General features: G+C 39.8%; 1 protein-coding gene across 1 annotated transcript; it reads right to left on the minus strand.

Annotated features, from left to right (window-relative positions):
• LOC123044330 (DNA annealing helicase and endonuclease ZRANB3) lies at positions 1-15,221 on the minus strand. Its single transcript, XM_044467036.1, has 25 exons — positions 14,780-15,221; positions 13,230-13,553; positions 12,762-12,894; positions 9,276-9,451; positions 8,818-8,891; positions 8,082-8,117; positions 7,916-8,006; positions 7,690-7,749; positions 6,619-6,823; positions 5,677-5,855; positions 5,183-5,284; positions 4,598-4,708; positions 4,090-4,155; positions 3,913-4,011; positions 3,425-3,506; positions 3,166-3,269; positions 2,918-3,046; positions 2,721-2,813; positions 2,259-2,564; positions 1,715-1,899; positions 1,536-1,638; positions 1,256-1,401; positions 955-1,034; positions 729-883; positions 1-397 (listed from the first exon to the last, which is right to left on the minus strand). Exons 1-25 carry the CDS (start codon positions 15,116-15,118, stop codon positions 299-301), a joined length of 3,477 nt encoding a protein of 1,158 aa, XP_044322971.1. The 5' UTR covers positions 15,119-15,221; the 3' UTR covers positions 1-298.
• Positions 15,222-15,983: the final 762 nt, after the last annotated feature.

Here is a 15,983-nt window from a genome sequence, read left to right on the forward strand (position 1 = left end):
TTCTTGAAATGAATTGAAACAAATCTTACAGCAGCAGCAGCATACCACAATATTGCCTCCAAGTATATGTAAGAGTTTTGCAACAGTAGTTGACAACAAGTTGGTTGCAATTGGGTTGCATGATTCCACCAACCTTCCTCAGTTGACAACAACAGGTTGACTGAAGATGGTATCAGATTTTGCTACTAAAAGAAAATACATACTTCTACATGAGTATCGCATTCAACACATATGCACAAAACATCTGTCCAATAAAACCACAAAATAACTGTCCCAGGTGTACTAGTGCCATAACAGCTTATTTTCTGGGCGTACGAGGAGCCTGAGGTACTGCTGAGTAGGCACTGCCAGGGACTGTAACCAACCAAGAATCGTCGTCTTCTGTCGCTTCACATGCCTACAACCAAAATAAAATTGAATGTCAACATCAAGAGTATTATAGGTGAACTTGAGCTGTGCATGTCACAAAGTTATGGAAGAACTCTACAAAAATCAAACTTATTTACAACTTAATCAACTGACTTCTGAATGTGTCATTTGCGGAAGAATCGATTGGTGTCAGTCATGCCTCTATGAAATGGAATGTTGGAAATTGCAGAAGTAAATATAGGAGAAAATCACTTCTTTTTAACATGCAACGCAGAAAAGTCAGGTGGTTATCCAGAGAGCTTAAATCTTGCAAAAATTGAAAGGCCAGAAGATACTTGAACTGCAGAGGAACTACTAACATCATCCTTCAGCTGATTCACGGCATTTCTCAGAAGCTCTTCAGCCTTCCTTCTTTCTTCTTTTCTTGCTTCTTTTCGCTCCTTTTGCTGAGCTTTGGTAACCTCAGCATGACAAGCCACGCAAAGCGTCCTCATATTCTCGAGCGTGCATTCCCCTACCAGAAACCAGATGAATTAGGAGATGCAGTGATGAGCCAACAACATAGAAACTGTACATGTACTGTACCTCCTCCTTTATACACAGGTACTATATGATCTGCATGCCAAGCATTTCCCTGTGTTGGCTCTTCGACAAGCTTTGCTAGCCTGTGGTCCAGTACAGCATTAATAAGACAATCCACATGAAACCGACAAATTAATAATGATGGAAATTCCCATTTTTGTCAATATTTGGTGAGTTCTGTTAGTGTATTACAGCTGTTCAGACCAGAGTGCTCTGCTAAACTGTGCTGGGTATGCAAAAGTGAAGCATATAAAAGCTGCCAAAAGGTTGGAAATGCATAATATCAGAGTGTTGTAGCACTTACAGTTTCTTCCTACATGCAATATTTGGAGCAACACTCCTGATGTGTGCTTCTCTCTTTGGGTTGCTGAGGGGTTTAATATGTTTGACGAGCTTGCAGCAGTCAAGCTTGCACTGGGAACATATACCATGTTCTATTTGAAACAGTGCCTGTAAAGTAAAGGTATTTAACAAGCAGAAACTCCATTACATACAATTCACAATTTTTGTTTGTACAAATGGCAAATTAGCCTTATTTGCACATCAGGGCTATGTTAATGGCAGAAGGTAAAAGTAAGTCATACCTGCCGCAGGGCACTCTGGTTGGTTCTCAATCTGTACAACCGGAAGCAATCAAGCTTACAGAATAGATCTTCAAAATATTCGGGTGATTTCGCAAGATTCCCACTGAACAAAAACAAAGAGCATTGTTATGACAGAACACGATTGGCTCCAGAACAAGTACATCAGCGAGTCATATTACTTGCAAAGTTTTTGACATAATTTGCAGAGAGGCTCATCATCAGTAGTCCAGCCTTGAGTGTATTCTCTCTCTTTAGTCGTGCCACGGCGTAAAACCACCTTTCTCCATTCAGCATTTTCAGGCAAATCATCACTGACAACACTCAATGGAGCTATACGCCTCTTACTCCCCCCTTTAATCAATCCCTAAGAAAGTCGATCACAACAGACATAAGGACACCATCAAATCAAGGAACAAGCCAAGTATTTATTCTATGATAAATGTCATCTGTTCTTAGTTTGGCCCAAGATCATGTCTCATGTATGTAGCATAAGTATTAATTCAGGTAAGACTGGAATGCAAATGGAAAATCCAGACTTATTCTTATACAAACTTAAGCAGATATTGGGATACTTTTCTAGGACATAAGAAGTTTGCATGACATAGATGTATAGTCGTAACCTCGTGCACACCAGGCATTGTTTTGTACAGTATTTGCAATCTTCGTAACTGGAACAAATCGAGTTTGCAAAAAAAAAGAGTGTCAAAGTCAAGACGTGCATACTTGTGTACTGTGGCTGATGCTATTTGTCAAATAGCACAACTCAAGGCTCAATGGAAGCTGTAACGGCTTTCCCAGGAGTTTCCTCTGATCAATTGGTCTTAGTTCTAACCATTCTTTTACAAATGCCTTGAACATATTGCAAAATGCTGGATTACTCAAGAGCTGCCTACTTGCTTTCTTGTCACTACTAGAGCATAAAGGTGATTCTACTTCTTCAGGAAGAAAATTCTGAAAAAGTGGTCTGGGTCTTGAATCATGTCCTGGAACACAAATGTACAAGTGGATTCGACCTGTATGATGGCTAACCTGTGAAAGATGATGACAAATCAGAGGAATTTGAAGAATTAGATGGCAAAAGCAAGCAAACTGATACGAAAATAATGTTGCAGGTTGGGACAAGCGGTAATACAACATGTAAACACAAAGACGACAAAAGATAGCATAAGTGGAAGAATTTTTAACCTCAAAACGCAGATACTCCACTCGAATACGGCCATCTGAAATAGTTCCTGGAAGACCTAAAGTATCACGATTTTCACAAAAGCTCCTACGAGCCTGTTGTATTTGAGCAGCATAAGATACATTGTATTATCCACTAAAAGATGGCACATTGCACAAAATACAATATAATATAATACAATCAAGAATTTTTTAATTACCTTCATTGATTTACTTCGTGTACTTGAAGAGCCAGAGATAGCTGGTGAAATAGAAAAACTATTGCAGACTATATCTTCATGTACTGCTGGACCTGGACTACATTGCATTCCTGAATGAAGGCCTTCATCCTAAGAGGGTAAGGTGCACAAGCAGAATCAGCTGGAAATCAAGCATGGGAATGCTGAATGAATGAAAAGAGAGCACAGTGAATAATGGCAAAACATTAAAAGGGGCATCTTGTTTGAACCTCAATCTGTAGAGGAATAGTCCTAATAGTGAAATCTGACTCAAGCTCCATATCGCTGATGCCAGGAAGATGGTCAACAGACATAGTGCCACTTTCCAAAAGACCTTTTGATTCACCAGAAGAGCATTGTATAAGGCTTAAATAATTCAGTCTCTCTATCAGTTAATCAGCTAGGGCTAATTGTTGATTCCATTAAAAAAAGTCTTTTCATTCAAATAATTTAGTTAATCATCTGATACTGATTTTCCTAATGTTTTACCTGCATTACAATTCGGAAGAAACTCAATTTCTGGTCTCTCCTTAGTGTTACTGATTTCCCCAAGGTGGTAAACTTGATCAACCTTACAAAGAAGGAAGGAACGATGAATGAATAAACTTGATCAACCTTACAAAGAGGGAAGGAACGATGAATGAATAAAGCCTAATAGAATAACTGAATTGCGTGCATTGCCCTAGATTCTTGCTAAGATCCTATTAAACCAACTGATGTCAGCAGTGATACAATCAACCAGGTCTCATCTGAGTTCTAACACTTTACCAGACTTCTCCGTACATGTAAAATATTTTCTCAGTTTGTAAATAAAGTTTCAGCATTATCTCCACAAAATAGGAACTGAAATGACCACGGGCAGTTGCAAATGTTCCACAAGTGTGCTTCATGCAGTTGCAAATGTTTCACTCGCCTTTCTGAAATTAATTAGCACCTAGGACGCAGCCAGTTGCAAACCCAATCACTTATGGACTTACCTCAATTTCTCTTATAGCATCTTTCTTCCCATTCACCACAGACGAGACACGGAACAGACTCTGGTTCAAGCGAAGCCACTGTGGTTCATCTGATGTGTTCTGCAGGAACAAAATAATTTAATGCTCTAATTACCAAAATTACTAAATACACTACAGGGAAACAGGAAAGGAGCTAACCTTTGCGCAGAATATATATATATTGACCGCATTTGTTTGACCACGCCTATGAGCTCTATCCTCGGCCTATTATGATGTTATCACCAATTAAATGTAGCAGTTAGTAGTTACAACAACATTTAAAACAACAGTAGAAGAGAGTGAACTGTACATGTGTTCAAGACTGCACATAAAGTGTGAAGTGAACACACATGGGCATAAATTCAGAGACTTTGCGGTGACACTTCATTACACTTGTGGACATAAATTTGAAACAACAGTAAAAGAGGGTGAGCCATACATGTGTGCAAGACTGCACATAAACTGTGAAGTGGACACATATGGGCATAAATTCAAGGACTCTGTCGGAACACTTCACTACACGGGTAGGTTCACAAGAACAGCTGGATTGGTTTAACATTGTATACTTCAAAACTACCAAGATATCAAAAAATTCCTCCTGGTTTAATTTTGCACTTCCTATGGGTTGAAATGAAAATGTATGTGCAAGGTTGGAAAAAACAAGTACCTGAAGTAAGTCTGAAGACGATCTTGGGAGCTCCAGGAAAACAACATTCTGAGCAGATGAAAAGTCTAAACCAACACCACCAGCAGTAATTCCTATTATTGCAACCTTGACCTATTTAGCAAAAAGTAAAATAACTCAATGATGGATAAGCAGTATGCAAGATAAGAAGCGTAGCGTCATATGGACTAGGTACAAGGGATTTTTTCCCTGCCGTGATTTGTTTTCCAAATTCTGTAGAAATCACATATAGAAGTAAAACTTCTCAGGCGTAGGTATGGGCATGCTCTATATACAATTTTTTAAGAACAGACTCAGTCCTGCTTGCGAGATACAAAAATGGCAGATTAACTGTTTAATTCAGACTGTTGCATGTCATAGTTTTAAATTTGGTATCTAGAAAAATGATTCAGTTTGTTCTTGAAATTTTTCATGGATAGAGAGCCGGCACATACCTATAGCTGACATTCTTTTGTCAAAACATTTAAACTTGCACAAACAAATTTATGGAAATTGTACTATTTTCACAAAATTACTCATACTCTAACAGTAGGTGAGTGATGAATTAAAACAAGGGGAAATGAAAACCTCTGGATTCAAACGGAAAGAATCAACGGCTTCTTTCCTTTCTCTAGGAAGTGCGCTGCCATCGATGCGAACAAACTTGATCTCCTTCTCAGAGAGGAACACCTGGATAGAGAACACTTGAGTCAAAAGTAGAAATATTTTTTCTTCTATTAGTCATATAATTAGACACTTGAGTTTAGCAGCGGCCACCGAAAGAAACGTTAGGAAGTGCTCTACCACTGGTCCTCAGACCCTTACCAAAATATGCTGGACAAGATATTATCGTCTCTCTAACTTTTGATGTGACTATGTGGGTCCAGTAAGCCACAATTTTCAGGAACAAATGTCACTCAATTTCTTTCAATTACTTGTACAGTGCCGACTTTTGAGTATTGAATCTTATTGAGATTCTTATTCCTTATTTAATACATAAAGAACAAAATTGGTTGAAGCACCACTTAAGTATTCAAATTACATATAAAAAACCCATCATAGTTTGTAAACGTAAATCTTACCTGCACTCCATCTAGAACCTTCAAGTGGTGGGCGAAAATTAGCGTTTTCTGGCAACTAGACTGGGCGTCCAGATTATCATGCATCAAATGATTTGAGAACCACTGACTAAACCCAGGTATTTTTGCAATGCCAATTTCCTGGGGGGAGAAATGCCTTGGAGATTTCTTGCAACTATCATCTGAGGAAATGGAAAAAAAAGGAAAGTAACACATAGCTTAGAACCATCATCTTAAATACTAAAATGACGAAAAACATTTGCTTCATCTGATCATCTCTCAGTAACAGTTTTGATACATTTCACCATGTCATAGTAAGAATTATTTACGAGTTGAGGAACAGAATAGATCAGATCCAAAAATGCTAGGTTATGTTCATATAGATAAATGTTTGGAATTTTGAAGGTGACAATTTATATTCAATACATTAGAATAAGGTAGAATTGGAATCTTCCAGTGGAAATTCATTGGTAGTATAAAATAGACAGTTGTAATTCCATGATTCCATCAACTTTTTGATATACATGGAGTACAAACAATGCTAACGTCAAAGCTTATAGTTCAAATCAAGAAAATGTTGGGAATGTTTGTATTGACAGTGTTGATACTTTTTTGTTACCGTCAGTATAACATTAGCAAAGGGTTCCCCCATTGATCTAGATTTTGTAAATACATTTCAGATAGTCAATGACAGCATCATAATCTGCACAGCTGGAGGCCAGGCACATTTGGTATTGCATATGCAAAGCAATGACTAATGCAACAAACATGCTTCAACAAAATGACCGGTTAGTTTTAGTATCTACAGCCAGTCATCTTGCTTTAGGCCAATATAACTATCTATTCGACATCACACCAGTTCATGGCAAATTGATAGAAGGTAATCATGTGGTAAGATTAACATATGCGATTGACATCTGCTACTATTAGCAGCATGAATGTTACCTTTTCCCTCTTTTGCTTCTTCACAGTCATTGCTTATCTCAGAAGAGGCAATTATAGGAGCATCAGAGCTACTATATGTGCTATTGTAATCCCCTTGGATAATAGAGGTGGCTGTCCTGCTATTCAATGCCTTCAACTTCAACCTAATGATCTGCCGGCGCTTGGGCGGCAGTTCATTTAACAAATGCTCCTTCAAGCGCCTAATCTGTAGCACAGAAGCAAACTCCAGCCATTAGATCTGAAATTGATAAACCATCAAATATCAGCCTAACACATCATTGCAGTTACATGGCTTGTGACAGGAAGCAAAACGACCCGCCGGGCTCTAGTATTAGCAAATAGCTAGCAACTTACTACCCTCATTCTCCTCTGCTTGTCATTTCAGACATCAACATGATCTCCCTCCAATACCCACATTGTACCATTAATTTTCTAATCATATGGTACAATATTTAAGAAATGGGATCATATAGAAGCACTTCAAGTGAGAAATCTAGCAATATAATTTTCATGTGACACATCAATATACTTTGTGGACACAGTTGTTGAAGTTCCATCACATGCATTCTAAACAATATCTATAAGAGAATGTATGGAGCATTACGCACTGAAGCTAGTCTCATTCTTAAACATGCTTCTGTAGTAAACACGCGTTCATTGGTAAAAACATCATCAACCATGTAAAGGATAGTTTCTACTCCCTCTGTAAAGAAATATAAGAGCGTTTAATTCACTACTTTAGTGATCTAAACACTCTTATATTTCTTTACGGATGGAGTACAACATAAATAATTTCATCATGCATAGAGTACAGCATTCCATAACATACTGCCATGCAGACTCTATACATAATCAAATGAACAAAGTTCATACATACAAAAACTGTATATACTGCCAAGCTGATCAAAATCAATTAACAAATATCATCAAGCAGAACTTAGGCCAAATATGCAGTGACCATATAAGTTCATGAGCAGTTTGGATAGCAGTAACAAGATACAGTACCATGGATACAATAATCACAGAAAGCTATACAAAGAGGCTTTAATAGCTGAGAGAGAAAGAGCTGACCATCAGAGTCTGACTGAGCAGAACATTTAACTCTGTCAAACGAGCACCTTTTGAAAAGTCCTGGACGTGAAACGATGTGAAGAACTTAAATATTTAAACATTTCTGTATAGACTAACAGATAGTCAGACACTATTTGCTCAAATTAACTGCAAGTGCAAGTCTGCAAGGTTTTGAAGCGATCTACCAATCTCCTTGACAATAGGGACAATCACAAGATATAGATACCTGGTAAATTTTACCCTGGGAACTTTGAGCAACATGCAGTGAACAATATGTCTTTGCAAATTCAAATTTATCATCTCCAAGCAAACGGGGACTGAAACCAAGAGAGGGAGTGGTCAGAAAAGATCGATATGCCCAACACAATAAGATGACATTCTGCTTTTCTTACCATAACATATTTATCTGGTGATAGATGTCAAAAGGTCTATTGTCACCTTGGAAAAAAAGAAACCATTAGTTAAATCTGACAAACAAACATATATGGTAAGTCAAGTCCAGAGTAGTAAATGATTTAACTAATTTTCTGGAATGCAATTGTATCACAACAAAATCACACATCAGTACCAATCAGTCAGATATACCGTGCGCAGGGTAAAAAGTACTCCCACAATACAGACATTGAGCTCAGCTTACGCAAAGAAAATAGAAGATACAGATGTAACAATAATTGGTAAGGGACGTGGAACCAATATGCAGTACAAATAATTCAGCAAATCAGTATACACCTTTAGGTCCCTATTAAAAAAAATGAACAGGTAACCATATACTGAAGAGACGTATGCAACTGACATGTTTCTCATGGATCACTGGTCTTAATTTGATGTTCAAAACAGAAGGAGAAAACTGGCAAAGACCTTTTAGTAATATTTTCTAAAGTCAAAACAGTGGGAAAAAATGGCAGTTAAAAAACTTCAATTATTTTCTAATTCTTAACTAAAATGGAAGTGCTTTGAGATTGATTCTAATCCCAACATTTGAAATCGTCTAATGGCATACATAAAATATTTCATATACCATAAATCCATTTGCCTGTTTATAGTTTTAAATGTCCACAACAAAAATAGCGCAACAACACAAGGATCCCTGAGAAGAATCAATGGATATATTTTAAAAGTTAGTACAACCTTGACAAAGAGGGTGTCCCAGAAAGCAACACAATGCGGTTGATATTGAGAGCTATTTCCAGTACAGCTTTTGTCTGTCACGGTCACAAGAGAGTAGAAGTGATCATTGGTAAAGCAAGCGGAATGTTGATGCATCAGACTAGTAAGACTACAAATTATAAATAAAATTATCAGAGAAGGCGCCTTAAATTGAAATAAGGTGGCTGAAGTGATAAGAAAAAGATTGCTCAACAGAGTTTCAGTGGTTCTGCATTCTTACAGTATTTTAAATTAAGAAAGCACAATGGAATGATGAAAACACGAAGCAGGTTTAAAAACACTTTTTTCATCAAAGAGAGTAACCATCAAAGCACAATGGAATGTTATGATTACTACAGAATAATAAAATATGCTGTGTCAAATACACTCTCCCTCCTGGATTGGGATTGATATATTCAATTGTTGCCTGATAGTATCACCTGAGTATTTTCTTCTTTCATCTTTGTGCAGCGTATATTGTGGGATTCATCAATGATCATCAGTGCCCATCTCCTATTAATCATACTTTTCCGAAGGATGCTTAACATCGTGTATGAAATAACAACGACCTTCGGACAAAAATCTAAATATTCCAGACTGTCTCGTCGACCGAACACTGAAAAAAAAAGAACGAGAAAAATACATATATAATTATAACAGTCAAATTTGGTATTCTTTATACAAAATAAACACTGAAAAGCTGAAAGCCAAGGCAATAGAGCAGTGTCCAAAATTGAAGATACAGGTATACGAGGGACAAGGAATAGGATTAATGATTTTCACCAACATAAATCTTTACATATCTTCTACATATCTAAATAGCTAGCCCCCACTAGTAGATTACTCTCCACATGCGTGCCTCCATATCACCTCAATCATTGGTAGCCATTTGATCTACTAAATTGTGTGACATCCTCAAATCATCATGCATGTACTCATAAGTTACAATTTTGCAAATATATCCATATATCCATGCAAAGCATGCCACCTCATCAAGCCATGCATGCCTTTTTTTCTTGGGGGAATCAAATCATGCATGTTAGTCACAAGTTAATATTTTTACTGTACATTAAGTTCTGTATGGTCATGAACGGTCTATGTGTTGGATGCTTGGAGCAAACATATATAGTTCATGCTTCACATTTTTGTTAAAGATGGCGTCACATTAGGTTCAGTTTAAATGTTCTTCGCTTTTTAAAATCATTTTGCCACATACTTGGTAAGTTTTATTGTTTTAAAAATGTAAACCGAGAACATTTTACATTTATTTTTCCATTAGTTTAGCTGTTTCTAAACACTTATTCATGCATTTGTTTTAACACGGTTCTCGCGGCAAAGCGCGGAGCATCATCTAGTTATATCAAAAAGATGAGGTTGGTGGTACTGCCAACACACTGCCCTCCGTACTCACAATGGCAGTGCCCTCAAAAAAAAATAATGCCGACGGGTGAAGCCCACATACTCCATGATACCCCGGAACTTCCGCTCTGTCCGCACAACCATCATGCTTCCTTCTAATGCCCTAGCACGCCACCGCCGATCCTCTAGAGTCCTCCCCTACTTATGCTCCTCGTGTTGGCTTGTTTGGCTCCCCAACCTATGCTTGTCATGTTGGTTTGTTTCGCTCCACCAGTTGATAGTTGATATATCGACCAACTTAGTGCAGCTTATTAACCCGTCTATGGACCTAGGTCGTGAAGCTTATCATCTGTGCATGGACCCACTTGCATGTTGATGGATGGACCTACTTCATATAATCATTTAACTAGTTCGTTTACTTCACCGTTGACCATATTGCTTACATTGCACATTCTGAGACCTCATTACTTTGTACAACGAAACAAACTGTGCGTAGTGTATGTACTTTCAGTGATTTCACAATATTTGCAGTGAATACTCCAGTTGATGTCAAGGACTCAAGGTGTATGTAGTTTCTGAACTATGTAGAAGCAATGTTGGCTATTGGTCTTCTGCCTTGGCTTGCGAGTGCTTACGAGAAGCGGTCCAACCCAAGCCTCTCTTTTAGCCCGTCTCTCCATTTCTCCAACCAGGTCGAGCGGTATCAAGCATATTTTCGAACAATCTTGAATGAGGAAAGCCAAGGCTGGCTCAGCTCATTGCCTCCAACCCTACTGGAGGGAGAGCCAAGGGGCGGGTGGACAGCGATGAAGATGACGCATTATCTTTTGCAGGGCAGGAGTGCAGAGGAGAAATGCTGCGAGGAAGGGAACCAGAGGAGTGCATAGTGGTTGCAGAGGGACAGGAAGATGGAGAAAGACAACAGTTTTGTCGCGACGTGGTTGGAAACCACGTGCGTGTTTGCTAAATAGAACAACCTTTTTATCAATGACTACATGTCCTGTAGAAACGCATATGCATCCTACTGGTTACACAAAAATATTACTTGACCAAAAAATGAAAGGCGACCATTGTGAAGTCAACTGAGAGCCTGATTTGAAACCACCCAGCCAGTTGACAAATACTACTACTTTAGGATTTTCATTTTTATGGGAACATACAAGTACCACCCATAACTTGGCTAGGTAGCAGACCAACATGGTAAACTTGAACATGAGCCTATTTGGTTGCTAGCGTTTCAGTCCAAAAAACTTCAGTTGCTAGCCACATGTCGCCAAAAGTATGGCATGTCACTTTTGTGGCAAGCAAATTCTTACCCAAAAGTGTTGTAAAGTTTGGCCCAAAAACATGTGTCAACGACATGCAGGACATAGGACTGAAAATGTGTGGTGAGCCATGAGCCAGAAGTTTCGCAAATAGCCAAACACCGGCACCACAATTGCCAAACTAAGGTGTGGCAAGCAAGTAGTGGCTGTTAAAGTGTATATGTGGATTGCCTAGCCCTTTCCATCAGTTCGGACTTTTGGTTGCGTTGGCTAGTGCATGAAGCTTATCATGGTATCAGGGTCCAAGGTCTTGAGTTCAAGTCCTGGCTTACGTAATTTATCCAAAAATTGTTGTTTCCCCCTTTGTGTCCACGTATGAGCCTCTTGAGCCATACCTCTGAGTCTATCCACGTCTTGACCTTCCGCATCACACGTGAGAGGGGGTGTTGAAGTGTACATGTGGATTGCCTAGCCATTTCCATCAGTTGAGACTTTTGGTTGTGTTGGCTAGTGCATGAAGCTTAACAGTAGCCACAGACCTAGCAATGAGTTAAGGCATGTTTGGTTCACTGCCATAGTTAACCAAACTTTAGTTAGGCAAGTTTGAAACTCTACGGTAGGTGTTTAGTTCTTTGGCACATTGTCCTGACATGAACCAACCTGGCATAGACTCTTTCCTGAACTTGCTTAAGGTGTGACCCGGAAAGGAGTGGCTTGCCATAGTTCGCCACAACTAGGTAAGGCAATGTGGTTTTGATTTGATAATTTGTTTTCTGCATTCAGTGCCACATTTAATTAGAACAAATGAACCTTTGTTGGAACTTAGAACATCATCACAACACAAGCTAATCTATGGTTCTATGTTCAGTAAGATACTAAGATCCAAGGATAAGTCAACTTATGAAAAGCAATATTGGACTAATGATCCATTGAAACTAGGTATAGAGTGATCTGGTCCATCTATGATTGTTCATACAGAATGCAATTTTGTCCTGCAACTGTTTTTACTGCAATATTTTCAAACTGACGCTGATGCAACAAATGAATGATATCTGGGCCAAAAGAATTCGATACTTAGAATATGTATGAATAAAATACAAAATATGCAATTCATATATGGAGATTGTTACCACATGGCACATGTGGTAGGCAATTCAAATTTGATGAAATAAATATGGAGATCGTTGTAACTTCACAAGCATTCAGGATCAAATTAGATACACTAAAGATATGCAATAATTATAATACCAGGTTTGACATCAGTAAAATTAACTCTTGAATAATGAAACTCTGAATCAGTACCAAGATGAATATCTTTTGGAAGAAATGAAGGATCCCAGCGTTCCAATTCCTCCGCCCAAGTATAACGCAGAACAGCTGGACACACTATTAATAGAGGGCCCTCGTCCTTGAAGCAACAAGCTATTGCAATTGCCTGCATATAAATAAATGAGAACATACTACTTCCCCATTCTGTTCAAGAAAATAATACTGCTTCAACATGGGGGGGAAATTACGCTCAAAAGCAGATATGATGATTTCTTCATAAGGTCTAAAAGGCAAGTGCTATATAATTAACTGTTCAGTAAAACAGACATAAAATTCCAATCCGTTACTGCCCAAAATGTATTGATGCAAGCTCAATATCAGTGTGCTCAATATCCATATGCCAATTTACTGTATTTTGCAAGTTGTAACACCGTGGAACAAACAATTTTATGCATATAAACTATCCGCACGATAGTTATACACAAAATACAATGTGCTTACCTGGAGAGTCTTGCCAAGCCCCATCTCATCTGCAATAAGGCAGCGCCCTTGCCTCCGAAGCCCAAATTTCACACCTTCAAGTTGGAAGGGTAGAAGTGCATCTCGTAATCGACGTGGCAGCTTCATGAGAAGCTCGTCAACTTCTTTATCAGAACCGCAGTTTGTGCCAGCATTTTGAACAGCACGCCTTGTTCTATAAGGTATATCTTGCACAACAACGCCAGTCAACTTCCTCAAGAATTGCAACACCAGCTCATAGTGCACAAGCTTAAAGACAGAAGAAATATGCCCGCCTTGACTTTGTGTTGTGGAGAATGGTACAGCCTACCAACAATAAGAGGGAAGATATCAGTTTAGACCAAAAGGCTTATCATCCAGAAAAGGGACTAAGAAGTAAGAACCAGATGAAAATAATTATTACAGCAGAAGTTTACATTTTATGCTTAAAAGCATCCACAAATTATTCGATCCCCAAAAGGATTACTCTAAAATGTGATATAATCACCATTTACTCCCTTCAGTCCTATAAAAGCTGCCATTTCAGACATCTTCGCGGTCTTCAAAATACATCTTGGATCGTTAACTTCTATTGCAATATATCTATAAAATTTAAAAATGAATATTGCAGAAGTACTTTCTGAAACAGATTCACACATAGGATTTTCAAGTATCTAATCTAAACATTTTGCAAAGATGTTCTTGCCCGGTTCAAAAAAAAATTGCAAAGATGTTATCAATAGTTTGACTATATATTCTTGTGCAAAAGGTATGTTTTATAGAACAGCGAATACTGTGAAGATAACTTAGTGGCACAATCATTTACTGATTAAAAAGGTGACACTGAAATATGGACGAAATATTAGTTGCTGGCACTTTATATACTCAAATATTAGTTGCGGCATTCGTAGGTACCAGCAATTGCCCATAAAGCTGATATCTGGAAGGCCAAGCAAATTCTTCATCGCTCGGCAGTTAAGCCAAAAGGCAGGGCATTGTGAGGGTTCGACCTCCAATGTTTGTGTCTAGCATTCTATTGCATAGAGCCATTGACAGACAGAAGATTGGCTAGAGTATGTTTGGAGCAAGATCGTTGAGGCGATTATCCATGTGAAGGTATGAATGGGTTGATTTGGCGATGGCACAGGGGATTAGATCACCAGGCTATGAGTGAACCAAACCTTCTGACAAAAATCCATATGAAATACAGTATCCATTTAGCAAGAAAATGCTCTAAAACGAGCAACTGGCCAAGAATCCAAATTAAAGAACGGCCATTTGTCATACACGCGGAATGGGCAAATAACCACCGCATTCTTGGAGCGGTTCAGGCATGTCGAATCAAAGAACAAAGAATGATCAAGAAAACACTCGCAAGCACCAATGCTTTGCCAAGAAATACGAAACAAGATACTTTGAAGAAACTCTTGGTATAGTCAAGAAAGCACGGGATTACTCGCGCATCACCAAGAAAGAACCAGATCCCTAATCGGAGCCCGGATCGGCAAAAGATGCGTGCACTAGACAAGAGTTCAAGAACGCGAGGATCGTACCGAAGCGACGCAGTCCTCGACGGCGCGGAGGCAGTCGGCCTCCCCGGGGAAAGCCTTGCCCTCCGTTCGGCCCACCGTCACCTGGAACTCGTCGGGGCTGCACACCTCCAGCACCGCCCGGAACCCCGTCGGGGGCGCAGGCGGCGGAAGCGGCTGCGGCGGCGGACGCGGGGGCAGAGGATGGGCGATTCTTGGGCACTTGGCGAGCCTGAACGACTCGGCGGTGGTGCCGGCGGCGGCGGCGGAGCGCTTGAGCCTCTCGAGGGCGGCGAGGCGGCTGGCCTCGATGCGGCGGCGCTGCTCCTCCGTGAGCCGCACGGGCTCCGCCGCGATCTCCATGGACCCACGCCCGCACTAGCACTAGGGGTTGCGGAGGCGTGGGGTTCTCTGACAAGGAACGACGGGCGTTTCCGCCGCTGGGGGGAACGGAACGGGGAGGGAGGGAGCGGGGAACGGCTAGACGAAGGATATATTGGGCCACCAAGCCCGTGTTTGATATACGCCGCACTGGGCTGGGCTGTGCTGGGCCCCCTCGCCTCTGACGAACTTTACGATATCAGGAAGCAAATCTAGACCGTCTCCTAAAAAAATGTAGAGCGCATGATCTTCCACTGAAAAAAAAACAATCTTTTTTTTGGAAAAAAATCTAGAGCAATGGAAACTGTGTACTGCAGAGGAAGCACAGGAAAGAGCCAAAGAACGCGGGGATGCTGGCAAAAATATACTCCGTCTGTAAAGAAATATAATCTAAAGTATCTTATATTTCTTTATAGAGGGAGCACTTCGTGACTTCACAATACAAATCCGTGCACAAATTACAGTATAAAACGCGAGGAATATGGCATTCACTTCATAATACAAATCGTGCAACTTGTATGATCTCCAACTCCAATCCTCCCACAGGTAAACAAGGCTGCTATTTTGAACAGTGGATGTCGGGGTTATCTCGCGGCGGGTTTGTGAGACGACAGATGCCACGAGGTGGCTTGAGGTGAGAGCAAGACTGCTTTGGAGATCCGGGGACGGGATTGGGCAAACAGCACACGGTGGTTTACTCAGGTTCGGAGCTCTCCGGAGAGATAATACCCCTACTCCTACATGTCTGAATATATATGCAGTGTACATGTCTGGCAGTACAGAGTTGCTCTTGGAGCTGTATTACGGAACGCAACTATGGGCATCTGGCCTTAGTTATGCATGCGTG

This window comes from Triticum aestivum, chromosome 2B (genome assembly GCF_018294505.1).
Source record: "Triticum aestivum cultivar Chinese Spring chromosome 2B, IWGSC CS RefSeq v2.1, whole genome shotgun sequence".
Classification (NCBI taxonomy): domain Eukaryota; kingdom Viridiplantae; phylum Streptophyta; class Magnoliopsida; order Poales; family Poaceae; genus Triticum; species Triticum aestivum.